This window comes from Sceloporus undulatus, chromosome 6 (assembly GCF_019175285.1).
Source record: "Sceloporus undulatus isolate JIND9_A2432 ecotype Alabama chromosome 6, SceUnd_v1.1, whole genome shotgun sequence".
NCBI lineage: Eukaryota > Metazoa > Chordata > Lepidosauria > Squamata > Phrynosomatidae > Sceloporus > Sceloporus undulatus.
Window position 1 is genome coordinate 103,233,039 of NC_056527.1, and position 19,225 is coordinate 103,252,263.

General features: G+C 40.9%; 1 protein-coding gene across 1 annotated transcript; it reads right to left on the reverse strand.

Annotated features, from left to right (window-relative positions):
* Positions 1–4,967: 4,967 nt before the first annotated feature.
* Positions 4,968–14,872, reverse strand: LOC121933107 (sulfotransferase family cytosolic 1B member 1-like). Its single transcript, XM_042472403.1, has 7 exons — positions 14,223–14,872; positions 12,993–13,121; positions 12,714–12,811; positions 12,484–12,610; positions 11,623–11,717; positions 6,676–6,856; positions 4,968–5,184 (listed from the first exon to the last, which is right to left on the reverse strand). The coding sequence occupies exons 1-7, from the start codon at positions 14,404–14,406 to the stop codon at positions 5,036–5,038; spliced, it is 963 nt and encodes a 320-aa protein (XP_042328337.1). The 5' UTR covers positions 14,407–14,872; the 3' UTR covers positions 4,968–5,035.
* Between the last annotated feature and the right edge of the window lie 4,353 nt (positions 14,873–19,225).

The window sequence follows — 19,225 nt, forward strand, 5'->3', positions numbered from 1 at the left end:
TCAATCCCGAATTAACTCTAGAATGGTTCTAGGTTAACCCGATATCGTTCCCAGTGCGATTCGAATCTGCTTCGAATCATAACATTTAACCCGCATCATAAGCCTATAAACCGGCGTAAAAAAATAGTAGGTTTTACCCCGGGTTATCCCTTGATCCGAGGTAGGAATCGCGGTATTTAAATGGGTACGTTTCAGCGTCTGATTCGGGTTCCACAGGATGGGAGGAGCGGAGCATGATGGGCTGGCTTGGGGGAGTCACCCTTTCTTTGTCCCCATCCGTCGTCACCACCACCATCTTTCCATCTTAGACTCTTAAGAGCTTAGGTGCTTAGACTTTTAAGAGCTTAGGTGCTTAGACTCTTAAGAGCTTAGGTGCTTAGACTCTTAAGAGCTTAGGTGCTTAGATTCTTAAGAGCTTAGGTGCTTAGACTCTTAAGAGCTTAGGTGCTTAGACTCTTAAGAGCTTAGGTGCTTAGATTCTTAAGAGCTTAGGTGCTTAGACTCTTAAGAGCTTAGGTGCTTAGATTCTTAAGAGCTTAGGTGCTTAGATTCTTAAGAGCTTAGGTGCTTAGACTCTTAAGAGCTTAGGTGCTTAGATTCTTAAGAGCTTAGGTGCTTAGACTCTTAAGAGCTTAGGTGCTTAGATTCTTAAGAGCTTAGGTGCTTAGACTCTTAAGAGCTTAAGCGCCTCCTCAATGGCTCTTTTTTTAAAAAAAGTGAAAATTAAAACAAATTAAAAACAGTCAGCAGGTAGTGGGAACGCAGGTAAAGGTTATACCGGTGCATGTTACTCTGAATTATTGTGACGTCATGATGACGTCTCTTTGATTGACACCCGAAACAAGTGAATGTGAACGAAAAATTTACAAAACCGATTTAAATATACACCAATTCATCTGTGAATGGGAACGAAACCGGGTCAATTACTGTGAATTAAAATAAAACGTAATGTCAATGGGAACGATACAAATAAAGCGATTTGATAAGCGGGATAACACTCGCTTTATTTTGAATCGCTTTAAAACAAACTGCTGTATTTAAAATCGTTTCAAATCGCAAGTGGGAACGCCCCCAATGAAGTGCTGCATTGATCTGCTGGATAACTCACCAGAAAATAAGCAAAAATGATTGATCTGAAAATGTAATGAATTTCATATTCTCTAAATGCCTGTTTGTGGAGTTCCTCCTCTGCCCAGGAGATGCAAGTGAAGTTTCTTTCTCCGAGCATCTTCAAAAAGAAGCTAGAAAGCTACCTGCTAAGGATGTTCTAGCTGGGTTTCCTTCACTGAGCAAGGTGTTAGACTCAGGCCTAGGAGCACATGATTCTATGAATAAGTATGTAATTTAGGCTGCATCCTGTAAGAGAATCTCTGAAGATGTCAGCCACAGCTGCTGGTGAAGCATCAGGAATAAACTCTTCTAGAACATGGCCACATAGCCCAAAAAAACACAAAAAACTATGAATGCTGGCCATGAAAGCCTTCGACTTTAGAATTAATGCAGTTTGACACCGCTTTAACTGTGATGACTCAGTACTATGGAATTCTGGGATTTGTAGTTTTGTGAAATATTTAGCTTTCTCTGTCAGAGAGCTCTGGTGCCTCAACAAACTACAAATCTCAGGATTCCAAAGGATGGAGCCATGACAGTTAAAGCAGTATCAAACTGCAATAATTCTGCAGTGAGGCAGCAGCCACAGTGTTGCATGGCCTTGATCTTAATTTTGTTAACTGAATAACTCAATTCCCTGATTTTCAGATTTCTAATCCTCTCTAAACCTTTCATTTCTCCTTTGATCACTGATCCTTCCAGTTTGAAATGCCCTGGGTACAGTCTGAAGATTTCCTCCTGTTCATGTTCTTCTGTTAATATTAGTATCTCATTTTCTGCTCCAGTGGTCTTGTTCATGTGCTGCTTTTGCTCATTAGTTGCCATCAGATTCTGCCCTGTGGCAGGTGGCTTCCCTTTTGCTAATGTTTACCTGATCCTTTCTCTCTTTTCCTGCTGCTTGGTGAGCATAGTCTGGAAAGCATAGTCATCCATCCACTCCTCAGTGTCAGAGGTTCCACGGTTACAAAGGTATGTGATACAGAATGCTGCAGTGCTGACCCTGCAACAGGTAGCATCTCTCTACCCCATAAAGTGGCTGCTCCATTTGTCACGGTAAGGGATTAAATAAAGTATGTTGGGGTGATGGCCATGCAACAGGTGGCATGCTCATTCCTGATCATTTCCTTCTGCAAACATAAAATAATAACTGTTTTTATGTCCCCTTGGAGTGACTTTGCTTTGTTGGGTTTCAAAGGTTTTTGCTTTCTTTCCACATAACATTAGTCATTCTAAGTGCCCAAACCCTGTGCAGAAACTGGATTGAAATTCTGGGAATATCCCGCAAAAGTGGGATCAATGTCAGACACACTGGGGGCAATTTTCGAGAAAAATCCCGAAAGTAAAAAGCGGCCAATTTTGTCCACTTTCTGTGCAGGTTAATGATGGATTAATGTTCAGTGCCCCCAATATATCTGAAAACGATCTTACTTTTGCAGGATTTGTCCACTTTCTGTGCAGTTTAATTTTGTATTAATGCTCAATGTGTCCGAAAACAATCCCACTTTTGTGGATTTAAATCCCATTTCTGCACGGGATTTGACCGATTCCCTCCCATGTGATAAACTCTTATGTTTTCCCCATCGAGAATCTCCAACTCCTTGTCACTCACAGGTCTTCCACATTGCAGAAATAAAGCAGTTTGATACCACTTTGATTTTCATAGCTCCATCCTGGGGAATCCTGGGATTTGTACTTTGGTGAGGTATTCAGAACTCAGCAAACTACAAATCCCCAGGATTCTGTAGGATAGAGTCCTGGCAGTTAAAGCAATGTCAGTCTGTTTTACCTCTGCAGTACTATTAGAAAGAGCACACTACACTAACTTTAATGGGAAGATTCATTGTTCAAGGGATCCTTTGCAACACCTTCCCCAATGAACCTTGGCTCCAACATTTCCTGCCATCGTGGGCCCTCTACCATAGAACCATAGGGAATTTTTTGACACAAGGAGAAAGTGGAAAGGCAGAGGAGAGACTGCTGGAGGAAACTGGCAGTTGTTTCTCAGCACAGATGGCTGAGGGATACAGGCTGTAAGTAAAATCTTTAACTTCACTTCAACTCTGTGCTCCAGCAAAAATAGCCTTGTTCCCAAGATGATTGTGGAACTCTCCAACTTCTTTTCCCCAAGGAAGGGATCAGACAGTTGCTGTGAAGAGTTGCTACAAAAATGCTGTTCAGGTGTATATATATGAGATGATGGCAACTCGTGATCAGCGGAGGCAGAAAAGCACCCCACATTTTACACACACACCCCAACAGTTTTGACATAACACATCCTCTTGAGAATTGTCACTTCTTGGCAAGAAGAATCATCTGACAGCCATACCCTGTCTGTCTGATCCCAACAAGTTCCTCGCTCCACTGTCAATGAGAATCTGCTGGTCTCACATTTGCTTATCTAAATTTTCCAAGACATTCTAGAGAAAATTGAGATTTTTTTTCCTGTGTATTAAAACTCAGGTGTCTAAAATTAATCACAAATTAGTCAGAATGTCATGTGTCCCGATTGCTGCCATATCAAAGTGATGATGATGATGGGGATGATGGGGATGATGATTAGTGCAGAGAACCCTATCTGTAGCCCTATCTGTCACAGAAAGGAATAGGATGTATGCCCTGTTCAGACGTCTTATCTAAAACAACTATCCAACATTTGACGTGTTAAATGTTGCTGTACATATATCCTTAACCTAGCTGAGTCTTTTGGTCTAGCGTTGAATGAGTCTACCTCATCTGTTGTTTTCCTTCCACTCCTTCCCTTGTGGCTCTTACTTTTTCAGTTTGAAAATTGGATAGCAGGGCATCTCTCTTTCTCTTGTGAATTTCTCTGGGGGACAACAAGTGTCTGAAAACCGGGAAAATAATGCAGAAAACATTCAAATAGCTCTCCATGTCTTGTGGATGTTATAAATCAATTATGTCCCCTCCTTTAGAATCCCTCAGCTCTATAATGAATTATCAGGCCATTTATGGATCTGCGTATTTATCACTGCATAAATAATGACGTGAAACAATTTCTCCCTTTAAGCCAGACACTTTTTATGACTAGTTGTGCCAAAGTACATTTCCTGTTGTTTTGTTAAATGTCTTGCGTATGATGAAGGTAATATTAATGTTTATTATAGCAGCTATTTACAAATCAGGTTTGTTGTTGTTGTTAGCTACTCTTGAGACGACTTTGACTCATGGCGGCTCTGTAGATGAGACATCTCCAAGATTCCCTGTGGCCTCCCTGGTCAAGTCTAGCCATCCAGCATATGGTCTTCCTCTCTAATGCCCTCTGTCTTTCCCAACATCATTCTCTTTTCTAATGATTCATGCCTTCTCATGATGTGACTAAAGTAGAACAGTCTCAATTTAGTCATCCTGGCTTCCAGGATGAATTCCAGCTTGATCTAATCTAGGACCATTTGTTTGTCTTTTTTAGCACTCTTCTCCAGCACCACATCTCAAATTAGTTGATTTTCCTTCTATTGGCTTTCTTCACTGTCCAGCTCTCACATCCATATATTGTGAGGGGTAATACAATGACTTTGACTATCCTTACTCTAGTGTTGAGTATCTTTGCACTTGTCGAGTTCTTTCATTGCCCTTCGGCGAGTCACCAACTCTCATCTCCAAAAAACCTCCCTTAGGGTTTTCATAAGTCGGAAATAACTTGAAGGCACGCAACAACAAGAGTAAATCAAGAGTAAACTGAGGCCACTGTGCTTTGAACATACCATGGGAACACATGACTCACTGGTATAGATGATAATTTGAAAAGTCGATGATCCTGGGGAAAGTTGAAGGTAATAGAAAAAGAGTAAGACATATTAGATATGGATTGACTCAATAAAGGATGGAATAACCCAGAGTTTGCAAGATATGAGCAAGGTTGTAATAACAATATCTTTTAGAGGTCTCTTATTCAGAGAGTTGCCGCTTATGGAAGCTGACTTGATGATGGCACACGATTACCACATAATTCATCCCGGAAATGTAAAGTTGTTCCTTTCATCTTGAGCTGGTAATCTGCATCAAATGCCTCCCTTTGAGCTACTGTGAAATAATTCTTCCAGTCTCCAACTTCACCTGATGAAATACAAAAGAGAAGAAGAAAAGGATTATAGAAAACTGCAAAATTCCAGTGGAGAAGACTTCCACTGTAGATGTGAATGTCACAGTGCAGCTGTTTTCTGTAGTTTAAACAGTACACTTCTTAATCTGAAGGGCTGACAAAGAGTAGTTGTTTGATCAAAGGCATCCTTTATTTTGAAGTTAGGAAACATATGGCTCTCCAGTTGTTGTTAGACTATATCTTCCATCATCCCTCAACATTGGCTATGCTGACTAGGGCTGCTGGGAAATGAAATGAGGCATGACATGGAGATCCACATAGTACCTTCCAGTTGCCCATAATAAGAATGGGATAGCATACTGTAAAATTTTGTGTTTGAAGCAATACAACTGCATAAACACCGGCAGACTAATACTGAAACAAGTGATTTAAGACTGAACATTAGGAAAGTAAAGAATACCTGCATAAAATAAAGTATCTCTTACTCCGATGAGAAAGACCTGTTGAAACACCTATAGAAAAAATAGCTACGCACCATGAGATTTTTCTCGATTTTTCTTTTTTGACAAAAAAAAAAAGAAGTTTGTATAAAAACCCCTAATGTTTTGTGACAAATATAGAATACAATGTTTAATGCAGAAAACAATATATTTTGTGTAAGTGACATTGTTTTCTGTATAAACAACAAATTGTGTCATAAAGCCAATTTTGTTTCAGAAATGATTGTTTTGCAAGAGTCCCCAAATGTGTAAAAAGCATGAAAAATGCACAAAATCCTTTTAATATTGTCTAATAAGAAGGAAACTTTTTAAATTGTTCATTTTTGTGTACCAAAAGAAAAGAAAAATGTACATGCCTAGAGATCACGTACTAAAGCAATGGGATTAGATGGATCTCCTGTCCCTAGCAGTAGGGTTCTGTTTCCCAGAATGAACAAAACTGCTGGTTTGGCCTTCCCAATGGTTTGGACTTCAGCTCCCATGCTCCATTACCATTACTCATACTGGAAAGGACTAAGGGGAGCAAAGCCTGGACATATTTATTTTTTGGACTACCACTCCCTGAATCTACTAACTAGCCAAGCCAATGCCCATGCTTTCTGGGAGAGACTGGGACCTGTAGCCTAAAATAGACCTCTTTCAAGCTCTTGGTGGGAACTATAGCAAAAAAAGACCTTCCCCCCACCCCCTCAAAACCAGAGGCAGACATCTTGCCAAGCACCAGTTTGAAGGGAATGGGCCAGTGTGGCCTACAGGAATATGGGTGGAAAATGAGTAGGGGCAGTCCTGAATCCTCTGTAGCTGCCCCTCTCTGGTATATGCATTTGCAGTCTATCCTATAAATAGGATAAAAATAAATATCCTATATATAAAAGATAAGGAGGCTAAACTGAATTTTGTTTTCTTTGTTTACCCTTCTCCTTTGCCCCCACCCAAACTTTAGGGACAATGGATGAATTATATTGCTAGAACTCATGGAATGCTAAGGAGAACAACATCACCTACCTTTCCTCATAAAGGTGCCTTTTGTCTTGTCAAAGATGACATCAGGCACAGAGCTGTAATTTGCCATTGGATTGTCCTTCATGACCTGGAATGATGCATGATGGACAATCTTTTGAACAACTTCTTCAGGAAGGTCAACCTCAAGGAATTTCATCACACGACGAACTTCACGGGCCAAGTCCTGAAACATATAGAGCAGAGTGAATGAGGAAAGAGGGCAGGACCTAGGAAAAGTGGTCTCTGTGTTGTGGGTAATTTCTCTTGAGTTTCTTCAGAGCAAACTCATTTGTGCTGAAGAGATTCCTGAGAAGATGGAGATAGCTGCAGTGGGCTGGTTCCACCTGAGGAAATGAAACTAGACAACCTTTGGATACCTTTCATGTTTTTGCAGTTGTTTCCACATTTGCTGAATCTCCCTCAAGGATCTCTACTCTGATTTCATGTTTTTCCATAGTTGTCCCTTACATCACCTAATCAATAAGCAACTGTGTTTACAAATTTGTGAGGGCAAACCAGTGGTTATTTCTTAAGCCCTTATCACACATTAGACTGGAACTGAAATCCAGAGCCAATTCGAATTGAAGGGGAAGCAGAGTCAATTCAAATCCAAGGCAATTCACGTGTTGAACTATCACACGTGAAGAACGAAATTGTAGTGATTCCTGAGTCAAAGCAGAGCAAATGCACATTAAATTATCACACCGGTACATACCATGCGAATTCAACAATTTGAATTGAGACCTTTGCGCATGCTCAGTGGGGCTCTGAACACATTGTGAGGGATATGCACTCTCCACATGCTCAGAGAGTTGGGGGGGGGAGAAAACTGTCCCATCAAACCCCGATTTTAACACCTCTGTCCTCATCACTTCACAGAGTTAGAAGCTGAATTCTAGATTTTACAACATCCATTTGATTCTCTGCTTGCATTAAACCCCATCCCTGTTTGTCTCTTTGTCTCTCATGAAATAGTTTATCCTGTCTTTACAAAAATCTCAGATACAGTTCTTAAGACAAGTGGGTCTATGACTAGTCTTTATTTGTAAAAGGTTGGCAGGAATAAAAGAAATTTCTTGAGCATTTACACAGTGATGAAATGGATTTTGTGACTGACAAAAGTAGTGAACAGCTTGACCACTTCTAATTGAAGGATTATAATGAAAAGCAATTATGAAATATCTAAACCTCCCAATATATCAGGCCAACCTCTATTCAACCTTCAGTCTTGTGTGTTTCCTAAATGCTATCCACTTCTCTCTAAAGTGGATTGTTACTTGAATGCTTTTCTCATCTCCAGTTGATTATTTTCTCCCTCTGATATTCCTAGAATATTTTGAAATTAGTTCCTTAATAATCATTTTTCATAACCTTCAAAAATGGCAAACTTTCAAAAACAAAACTGTACATGATTTAGCCTGAAGTGAAAAGAAAACATTATCACATTTCTGCAAAAAAAAAAAAAAAAAAAATTAAGAACATAAAAACCCTGACCATGAAGGCTTTCCAGTAGGGTTGCCAGGTGTCCCTTATTATAAAAGATGTCCCTTATTTGAGGATGAGGAAGATTGTCGTTTATCAGGCTAACAGGTGTCCCTTATTATAAGGGATGTCCCTTATTTGAGGGCTGGAAAGCTCTTTCTTTTATATAGTCTGACTCAGACACCAAAAAATCCTGTTTTGGGGAGTGTGGGTTCTCATAAAGATAGAAATGTGTACAGCATATAATTTAAGAATATTCATTTTACAGAAAAATGCATGGCTTGGCTGACTGAAATTAATACTTTCATTTGGCATTTGGGCAGGTCACAAACCTCTTAAAAAACCCTTCCAGATTATCAACTCTGCATGTCATGAATTTTGACTGCCTCTTATTGCTATTTTGAAAACTTGGCAATGCTATTTTCCAGGCAAAGGAATTTTAATACCTTATAAAAGGGAGTACACAGGTATTTTGTTTTTCTTTTCTTAACAGATTTGTTGTGATGAGAAAAAAGGCAGAATAAGTAGTGGGTAAAAATGACAACATCTCGCTCTCCCCTGTAAAATTCAGTGAATGAGGCAGGATAATTGCATGTGAAAAACCTTTCCTGGAAGCACTCTGTGCCCTTTCTGTGTTCAGTGTGAAGAAAACATTTCCTTATCCATAAGTACTTTGCAACTTCCTAATTTACATATCGTTTCAGCTGCAATTGTGCAAGGAACTGCAAACTTGTAGACACCTTGGGACTAGTGTGTCTACAGTAAACCAGGCAAGGCATTGCCTGATGCCACAAAAAAGCTTGCTGGAAATTATTGGCAAAAGCATCATTTCAAAAGACCCTTGTGTAAAGGTCCAGAAATGCCACTAGCCAACAGATGTTTTCACTCACCTGCATGCACACATGTACACATGTTAGTCATTTAACAACGGCTCAAAGGAGAGAACTTGTAGCACTTTTGAAACTAACTGAAAGAAAGGAGTTTGCAGTGTGAGCTGTCGTACACTGAAGTCTATTTCTTCAGATGCATTTGGTGGAGTGAAAAGACCTACAAATACCATTCGTTTATATGTATAAGAATGTCAATTCAAATTCAAAAACCTTTGTGTATGGAAATGAAGTGGCAAGTCCAGTTTGACACTGGAAGCTAGTCTGTAGGTGAAGAGAATAGATGAGTGTAGGATGCCCCCATGAGGATGGGGGTTAGATAGTGTTGAAATGTGTGTAGTATGCCAGGAAGTCATTATCTTTGTTCAATCCATTGCTGATGGACTGTGGATGAACTCCAATTCTGCTGTTTGTCTTTTTGATCTACCATTGTGTGTGGTTTTTTTTGTTCCCAATGTCTTTGTTCACAAATGATCATAGTTAAAACTGGACTTGCCACTTCATTGGAAAGCCATGTAGTGGCTTACCACTCCACCAAATGCATCTGAGGAAGTAGACTTATGTCTACGAAACCTCATGCTGCCAACTTCTTTCAGTTAGTCTCAAAAGTGCTAAAAGATCTTTCCACATGCTGCTTCTACAGAGTAACATGGCTATATCTTTGAATTCAAAGGACAGAGGGTACCTTTCCACATACTGATTGCCTACTTGGAAGAGACTGAGCAGTTATCTCTGGGGAATGTTGTAGCTGCATCTTGCATTGAAGACTGTATAATAATCAGGAGCCGGAGATAGACCAGCGGTTCTCAACCTTTGGCCTTCCAAATATTATGACAATTCCCAGAATCCTTTGCCATTGGCTATGCTGGCTAGGAGCTGAAGTCCAACACTTACGGAAGAGCAAAGCAGGAGTACTGAGTGACTTAGAACCACTGTGCTACAGTGGTTTGAGCATTGGACTAGAAAACTGGGATGCCAGGATTTAAATCCCCTCTCAGCAATGGACAACCACTGGGTGACCTCAGGCATGTTATTCTCTCTCAAGTTAAGAGGAAGGCAAAGGCAAACCCCTTCTGACCAAAACATGCCAAGAAAACCCTGTGATAGGTTTACATTAGGCTCACTATAAGTTGAAAATGACTTGAAGGGACCCAACAACAACTCAGTGGATTTTATCACATGGGGGAAATTTAAACAGGGTTTAACTGTGCAATTACTATTAAAGTGCAATTAAGATTTTCACACACAGCGGTCATTATCCTGGGAAAAACCAGGGAAAAACCTGGCAATGAACAGGAACAAATCAAGCACAAGATTTTCCTGTGAGTGATTTGTTGCTGTTTATTGCCTGGTTATCCCTGAGTTAATGGTGCTTTAATTGCTTTTGATTGTGACATTGTGTGAAAACCTTTATTGTGAATGCGTACAATTGCACAATTTTCATGGGATATTCCCGGGATAATGGTACTGTACTTAAATCATGATGTTGTGTGAAAATCTTAATCGTGAATGCATGATTTTCATGGGATAAATCCTGTTTACACTTCCAATTGCCCCCGTGTGATAAACTCCAGTGACTCCCACGTCAGGGATGTGGTCTGTTCATTGTGGGTTTCATCCTAGATTTAAAAGAGCTTTCCAAGGTTAGAGCCAGTATGGCGTAGTGGTTTGAGTGTTGGACTAGGACTCTGGAAACCAGGGTTTGAAACTTATCTCAGCCATGTAAAGCCACTGAGTGACCTTGAGTAAGTCACACACTCTCAGCCTCAGGGGATGACAATGGCAAATCCCCTTTGAAGAAACCTGCTGAGAAAACCTCATGAAAGGGTCGCCATAAGTTGGAAATTACTTGAAGGCAAACAAAAACAACAACAAAATTCAAACTTCTGTGCTTATTTGGAGATCAGAGTTGAGCACCAGTATGGAATAAAATCCAGAGCAGATTCACCACTCTTCTGTCACAGAAGCCACTCACTGGCCCAGGAACCACTGGACTAGATGACCCACAAAGTCTCTTCCAAGTGTTTGAGCCTTACTTTTTGCTTTTCACAAAATAATGGGAACTGACATTTACCAGGGACAAAGACCGGGGACAGGGACTTCACCCTGATAAATAAGGACAGTTTGAATATATAATGTGTTTTTTCCAGTCTTACTAGCACTATCTTAAGTACACAATGTGTATCACATTTCGCCTTATGTAATACAGAAATATTGATTATGTATCTGTGAGACAGGGAAAGAGTTAGGCGGCATTTCCAAGAACGGTTTCAAAGTACTAGATATAATGAAATAAAATAGATTCCTCTTATTCCAGGGTAGTGCAAGGTCTTGCCTGAACCTTCCTCTGCCCTGCTGTGTCAACACATTCCATTACCTGAATAAGCAGCTAAAGTGTGTCTGAAAGAAGGACAGCATGAAATGTCCCCGTTTTCACAAAGGGTGGTGCACACATATCAAATTGCAAAGGCAACAGCCTACCAATGATGGCAGAAAAGGAAATGTGACATGCTTTTGTACATACCCTAAACACTACAGTTCCAAATGAGTTTGTCTTCCTTTCTTTCCCACTAAAACTTACCTCTTTCATATCTTCATAGAAGACATACAGGATCCTGTGGTTTTCTTTCTCATCCCAGTAACGCCGGACATGGTCGTACCAAGAGCCCCAGGCAACTGTGTGGTGAATAAAGTAAGGTGAAATAACAACAATGGCTGTCACCCAATTAAACAAACCAATGAATCAGAAGAGGTCTATGGTGCAAACGTCTCTTTAAAAAAATAAACACAAAAGGAATGGAAAAAATAACAAGTAATATTTTTTTTTAAATAGCATGATGCTAATGTTAATGACTCAATAGGAGTGTGTTGTACAAATTATGTTTTAAGAGTAGCCTTCTATGCTATAGTTGTAGCTCATTAGGAGCGCATCTGATATGCAGGTAGGAATTCTTAAGTTTAGTTCCCATCATCCAGATATAAGGAAAGACTTGTCTCTGTCTGAGACCATAAGGAGTTCTGTTATTCAGTGTAGACTGAGCTAAGTGGACCAACAGTCTGGTTTGTATAAGGCAGCTTCCTATGAAAAATTACATAAACCTATGAAATTAGGTGGGAATTATGTGGCCTCCCAAATGCTGTTGAACTTCAACTCCCAACATTCCTTGTTATGGGCTATAATGGCTAGAACTGATGGACCTGCAGTTCAACAACATCTGGAGGGTGTTGAAGCATGGTTCTCACCACTTTTTGAGACTCTCCCATGAACAGAGAATCCAGCCATCTTCTGTACCACAAGTTGGAAAAGTTACTTTTTTAGATTACAACTTCCAGATCCCCTAAAAAGATGCTAAGAGTTGTAGACTTACAAAGTAATTTTTCCCAGTTCGGTTTTGTATATAACAGAGCATTGCCAAGGACTGGCTAGTGAAGATGAGCTAACCTTTGCCCTCCATGAATTTCTGAACATAGCCATCCCATGGCCCTGGCTCTGGCTGTGTCACATTCATCTGGTCAAAGCAGAAATAGGAGACCACATTGTCCTTTGCATTGCGAGCCACATAGATCACCTGTAAAGGACCACCAACAGAGAAATTATATATAAAGCAGTAGAACAGGACTGAAGACAGGGATGGAGGAGAGCTGGGTGGTGGGAATAGGAGCTCCACTTACTTTGCAGTTGTTTTCCCAAAAGGTTTTAGGAACAAGTTGGAAGGGGAGATGGGTTTTGATCACACGAGGAGATGGGGCATCCACCAGATAACTAACCCCTAAAGAAGAACTAGATGAAAGTAAATCCAAAACCTATAGAATTACAGCAGAACTAGACGTTAGGGTATTTTTTTGACAACAGTCCTAGAATCCTGGAATTCTGGAAGCTGTTGTCCAAAAATAAAACTCTTCCCAAGCTCTGGGCTTCCAAGTGCTTGTCCTTGGGTTTTCTAGGCTCACCTGAAGGCACCGGAGGTGGAGAGCAGATCTCTAGGAATGGTATCCGGACATATGTGGGGGCCCGACGGGCTTTTTCCACATCACCACCAACAAGAACCAAATCAACAATCTCTTGCATCCATGTGGTACCTGAAGGTCCAGAGGAAGAGAGGCCATAAGTGAAAATTAGAGACACATGCTGCATCTGCACTGCAGAAATAACACAGTTTGCTACTGCTTTAACTACAGTGCTGAAGAGGTCATAGTGTTAATTTTGAAGTGTCAGTGTTCACCATGAAACTGAAGGGGAATCCAAAAACACTAGCAACTCTGTGGACCCATGTCAACAACCCCCTAGCTGCTAGGATCTAGCAATTTTGATACCACCAATAGTGGGTCTTTTGTAAAGTCGATGGGTCATTGCCCATTCAAAACCAAGCCAAACATCCTTTGCCTTACAACAGGGATAGCTCACATAAACATATACTGTTGCTAGAATCAGTCCTTTTCCATCCACCTCACCCAAGCTACTCAGAGGACTGCAGCTAAAATCACTGGGAATAGTAAGCCTAAAGTGGAAGTGTAGTGGGCAGTTACACTGTCCCTGCTAATATCAAGTGAGTGTTGGCTCCACCACGGTACTGTCATTCTTCTTAATAGTAAAATATACCATTATCATTCCTTTTATCATCAGGAGACAATGTCACAGTGGTGGCTTATATAACATGTAGCAGGGAAGAATGGAATGGAATCTCCTAGAGCATTTGCCATAGTGCCTGACTTAAGCCCAGGTCCCCTACTTCTACTAATACTTTTAGACAGAGAATTGTTGTTGTTGTTGTGTGCCTTCAAGTTCTTTGGCATTGGTTTCTTTTGCTTCTTCCTTTAGATTCTTTGTTAATGGACCTAAGTTTTACCCTCTACTTATCCACGGGTCATATCAAAATCCATAATTTTGGCCTCCAAATCTGCCCTTGACATATACATGAGGTCAACTTATAGTATATACGGTACACCTGTACTTTCTGAGTTTTCATAGAATCATAGAATCTTAGAGTTGGAAGGGACCACAAAGGCCTTTTACTCCAACTCCCTGCCATGCATGTATACACAACTTGCTTGCTTGCTTGCTTACTTCCTTCTTTGTCATTTTGTGTCTGTCTATGCTACTTAACTTCCCTCCTCCCCCACATCCTCTTAGTCTCCTGTACCTCTAAATTTCCCATGCTTCTGTAGTCTGCAGCATCTCACCTGCTTTGGGGTAGGTAGAGATGAGTAGATCATCTGATCGGGCCTGGAAGTTTTCAATAGGAGCCCATTGTTGAGCGATGGGTTCCATCAGGGGGATTCCATGGACCAGTCTCAGTGGGTACCGATAGAAGACCTCCTTATGTTTGTGTAGCAATTCATTGTAATCCTGTGGCTGGCTGTCCATGGTGTCTCTTAGAGGCTGAGCTGTGAAGTCTGTAGTGTGATCTTTCTCAATGACCTCCTGAAGTCACCCCTGAAATTCTTTTTCTCGAGTTTCTTTCTAAGAAGTACTGCTTTTTCCTTTTTTCTTCTGTTTCCAGGCTCCAGTTGCTTCACAGTTCCTTTTCTTTCATTTCTCTGTCCCTTGTGCAAGCTGCAAGACAACAGTCATCCCAGTAGGATTGCTTCACATAGGAAAGTTCAGTGTCAGGAAACGCCTTTGCTTCTGTCCTCTCCCCAGCCTACAGTTTATCTGCCTAATGGAGAGAAGAAAAGTCAAGTGCAGCCAGGCTTTCTCTCTCTCTCCAAACACTCCCATATTTATATTTTTATCTGTCACTCGCTGCGATATCAAGAATTCAGTTTAAAGAGTCTCCAGATCTACATTGGTCTGAAAAGGCCTCAGTTCTTCTCAAAGGAAATCCTCCAAAACCACCCAAGTTTGTTGCTAAATTACAATAGATCTTCCCTTCCCTAAGAGAACTGGAAGAATACCAATGAGGAGATTAAATAGCTTGCCAGCAGTCAAGTCCTGTCTTGGCTCACCACTGGAAACCTCTGAAATAATAACAAAACAACACAGAGTAAACTCTGGGAACCAACCCACAGTCTGCCCATTCTGATACTGTAGCCACCAGCCACCATGGAGCTTGGAAACCTTTTGACACCACAGTGGTCACACTGGCTGGAGGATTCTGGGATTTATAGACCCCCCAAAAGTCATTCCCCCCCAAAAAAAACCTGGTGTGGACAAAGATAAATCACACTGTCTCTAGTAGCAGAATTCAAAGATATAGCTGTGTTAGTCTGTAAAACCAGTCTTGTAACTTCTTTAAGACTGGCTGAAAAAAAGAAGTCGGCACCATGAGCTTTCATAGACTTACAATATATACTCGACTATAAGTCAACCTCATGTATAAGTCAAAGGTTTCGGGGCCCTAATTATGAATTTTAATATGACCCGTGGACAAGTCGAGGGTAAAAGTTAGGGGCATGTAATGAAGGATGTAAAGGATGAAGCAAAGGAAAACAATGCCAAAGAGAGATGAGAGATTAGAAGGGGGTCAGTGCTTCCAGGGCAGACTAAATAAACTCTTGCCTTTCACCAGGGGATGGATGTGTGTGTGTGTGATTTAAAGTACAGTTGACCCATAGATACACTGACCCATAGATATGTCAACTCAGGGTTTTTGGAGCAATTTTTTAATTGACTTAAACATGAGTATATACAGTAAGGCTACTTACTCATCCCAAATAGGGTTGCCATCCCCGAGGACCTCCAAACCAGGAAAAATGTAGGACAATGTGTTAAAATGTAGGACTTTTTTAAAAAAAATTCCTGGCCAGGAAATTTAAAAAAAAAAGGTCCTACATTTTAAAACATTGTCCAAGGCTGTCTCTCAAGCCCCAGGGAGGCCTTGGAGGACTCCACATTTGTGGAGCCGCCTCCAGGGCCTCGCTGGGGGGGGGGAATCCCGGGGGCGGGGCCAAACCGGGGCGGGACCATGCGGACCCGCCCCAAACCAGGAAAGTCCCGGCCCCAGGTGGGATATGGCAAGCCTAAAATGCATTTGAGGAAGTTGACTTAAATCTATAAAAACTCATGCTGCAAACTCCTTTCTTTTGGTTAGTCTCAAAGGTGCTACAAGATTTCTCTACACACTGTCCCTGTATGACGTCCTTTTGAAGCACAGAATTAGGAAGGTTTGTTGTCTTCTAATCTAAATCCCTACACAATGCAAGATAGGCAATGCCTAAACATTACAACCACAATTTCTCAACAGATGACTCTTCTTAAATATGTGAAGTCGAAGGCTTTCATGGCCTACATCCATAGTTTTCTGTGAGTTTTTTGGGCTATGTGGCCATGTTCTAGCAGAGTTTCTTCCTGACGTTTCGCCAGCATCTTCGCTGAGGATGCCAGCCACAGATGCTGGCAAAATGTCAGGAAGAAACTCTGCTAGAACATGGCCACATAGCCCGAAAAACCCACAGAAAACTATCTTCTTGAATAGTGCCAGTGAAGAAGGAGGGCCCACAATCTCCTGAAGCCATTGCGCCAAGATCTGAACAGCTCTTGACATTAGAAGATTTCTTCCAGAGCTTGGAAAAGTGGTTTTAGTTTTTGTTTTGCACAAACTTTGAAGGTTATCTGAAGGATCTTATCTCCTTATATGAGCCTGGCCATAGCTTGAGATCTTCTGGGAAGGCTGTTCTCTCCTTCCCACAACCCTCACAGATACACCTGGTAGGATCATGGGAGAGGTCCTTCTAGTGGCTGCTCCCAGGTTCTGGGACTCCTTTCCTAGAGACGTCCAGACTTCCTTGCTATCCTTTTGTAGGCAGGTGAAGACCTTTTTGTTTTAGTAGGCCTTTGGGGGCTTACCACCGCTCAGGGAAAAGGACCTTTAATCTGCTGTGCTGTTTGTATTTGTTCTTATTTTTGGTGGTTAGACTTTAAACTGATTTTTAATGTTACGGATAGTTTGATTTTGACTTTTGTAGAAAGTCTGTAGCTGAAGCTGTTTTAGCTTTTGTAAGATGCCTTGGGTCATGAACTGGAGAAAAGGTAGGATTGTTTATCATCATCATCATCATCATAGTTCCAATTCTTATTAGCATCTAAGAAGTAGCCTCTCCTAATGTTTAGCTCAAATATGCTTCTTTGCTGTTCTCACACCTTGGTTCTAACGTTGCCTCTGGAACAAAAGAGCACAAATCTTCTGCATGGTAGTATTTCAGATATTTGAAAACTGCTATCATATTTCCCTTTAATCTCTTCAGATCCAGGCTAAACATACTTAGCACCCTCAACCTTCCTGTAGGTCTAAAATAAAATTTTACTGGCATGAGTAGCTGCGAATAAGCTGGAAAATGAGAAGGGATAATTGAGAAACACAGTGATTTTGCAAGTTAATATTTTCACAAGGGGAAAAAAGGATGATCATTTTGCCAGTTTGCAGTATTCCACAAAGCCCAAAATATCCAGGGGACTAAAATTATAGTCCAGTGATCCCCAAACTTTGTTTTGGATTTCATCTCCCAGAAGCCCCAGCCAGTTGGGCCAACAATCAGGAATTAAGAAGAGGAAAGGGGTAAAGTGATAAAGGGAAAGAAGAAAAACTCATGGCCTTTAACAGGGGATGGATGTGTGTGTGGGTGAGTAAAGTACAGTTGACCCAGAGATACATGACCCATAGATATGTCCAACTCAGGGCGGTTTTGGAGCAATTTGTTTTAATGGACTTAAACATGAGTATATACAGTAAGGCTACTTATAATCCCAAATAGGGTTGCCATCCCAGGACCTCCAAACCGGGAAAAATGTAGGACAAGGTGTTAAAATGGTAGGAAATTTTGTTTTAAAAAAATTCCGGCCAGAAAGTAAAAAAAAAAGGTCCTACATTTAAAACATTGTCCAAGGTGTCCCCAAGCCCCAGGGAGGCCTTGGAGGATTCCACATTGGTGGAGCGCCTCCAGGGCCTCGCTGGGGGGGGAGGAAACCCGACCCACCCGCCCCAAACCAGGGAACCCGCCCCAAACCAGAAATCCCGCCCCCAGGTGGGATAGGCAAGCCTAAAATGCATTGAGAGAAGTTGACTTAAATCTATAAACTCAATGCTGCAAACGCCTTTCTTTTGGGTTAGTCTCAAAGGTGCACAGATTTTCTCTACTACACACTTGTCCCTGAGGACGTCCTTTTGAAGACACAGAATTAGGAAGGTTTTGGTTGTTCTCTATCTAAATCCCACACAATGCAAGATAGGCAATGCCTAAACATTACAACCAAATTTCTCAACAGATGACTCTTCTTAAATATGTGAAGTCGAAGGCTTTCATGGCCGCAGCCCAGAGTTTTTTGCTGTGGTTTTTTGGGCTATGTGGCCATGTTCTAGCAGAGTTTCTTCCTGACGTTTCGCCCACATCTTCCTGCTGAGATGGCCAGCCACAGGGTGAAGCTTAAGGTATTGCAAGTACTAAGAGCAGAGGAGGTTGGGATTACCTATATGGAGTTATATCATAATGCCTGAGCCCTAAATTGGATCAGAGACTGGATACCGTTGGAAGACCATAATATGAGCTTATTGAAGGTTAGGTCTAAAGTTAGGTTCACGCATATATTTGTTATGGATCAATAAGGACATTAAGCTATTTAAACAACACTATATTAGAAATTCGCTTCTCATTACTTGGAACAAGTACAAAAAATGTTATACAGAGGGTTACCTAGATGGACTTCTCCGCAGGAGGCGTACCACAAGAATGAAAGCAAAGCCACGACTAATTGGCTGGAGATATGAGAATTTAGTAAACAGAGCTGGAGGGCTAGAGGTTTAAAAATGGAAGAGGATATAGTAAAAATAGACCCCCAGCTTACGTGGATAAAATGTTGGCAAATTAAGAGAAGATTGGAAGAGAATAAAGATGTACTAGACAAGAGAGGGCTTCAGTCCCAATTTGATAGATTGTTAGAGGCAGCAGAATTAAATTAATTAAAAAAAATTATATATTTCTTTTAAGTTTGGAGATGTGGACGAAACAGTGAAAAACCAACATGGGAAATGGGCACAAAACCTAACAAAAAGATATCCCCTGTCTAGCTGGGAAAATGTATAGGGAAAAGAACTTACGTTTTTACTACCGTAAACAATTTAAAAGAAAACTACATAGAGTTTATTTTACAGGTGGTATTTGTCCCCAACCAGACTTGCTAGAATAACTAATCAAAGGTGAAGATCCCATGTTTTGGAAATGGTTGCTGACAAAAGGAGTTCCTTTTGTAG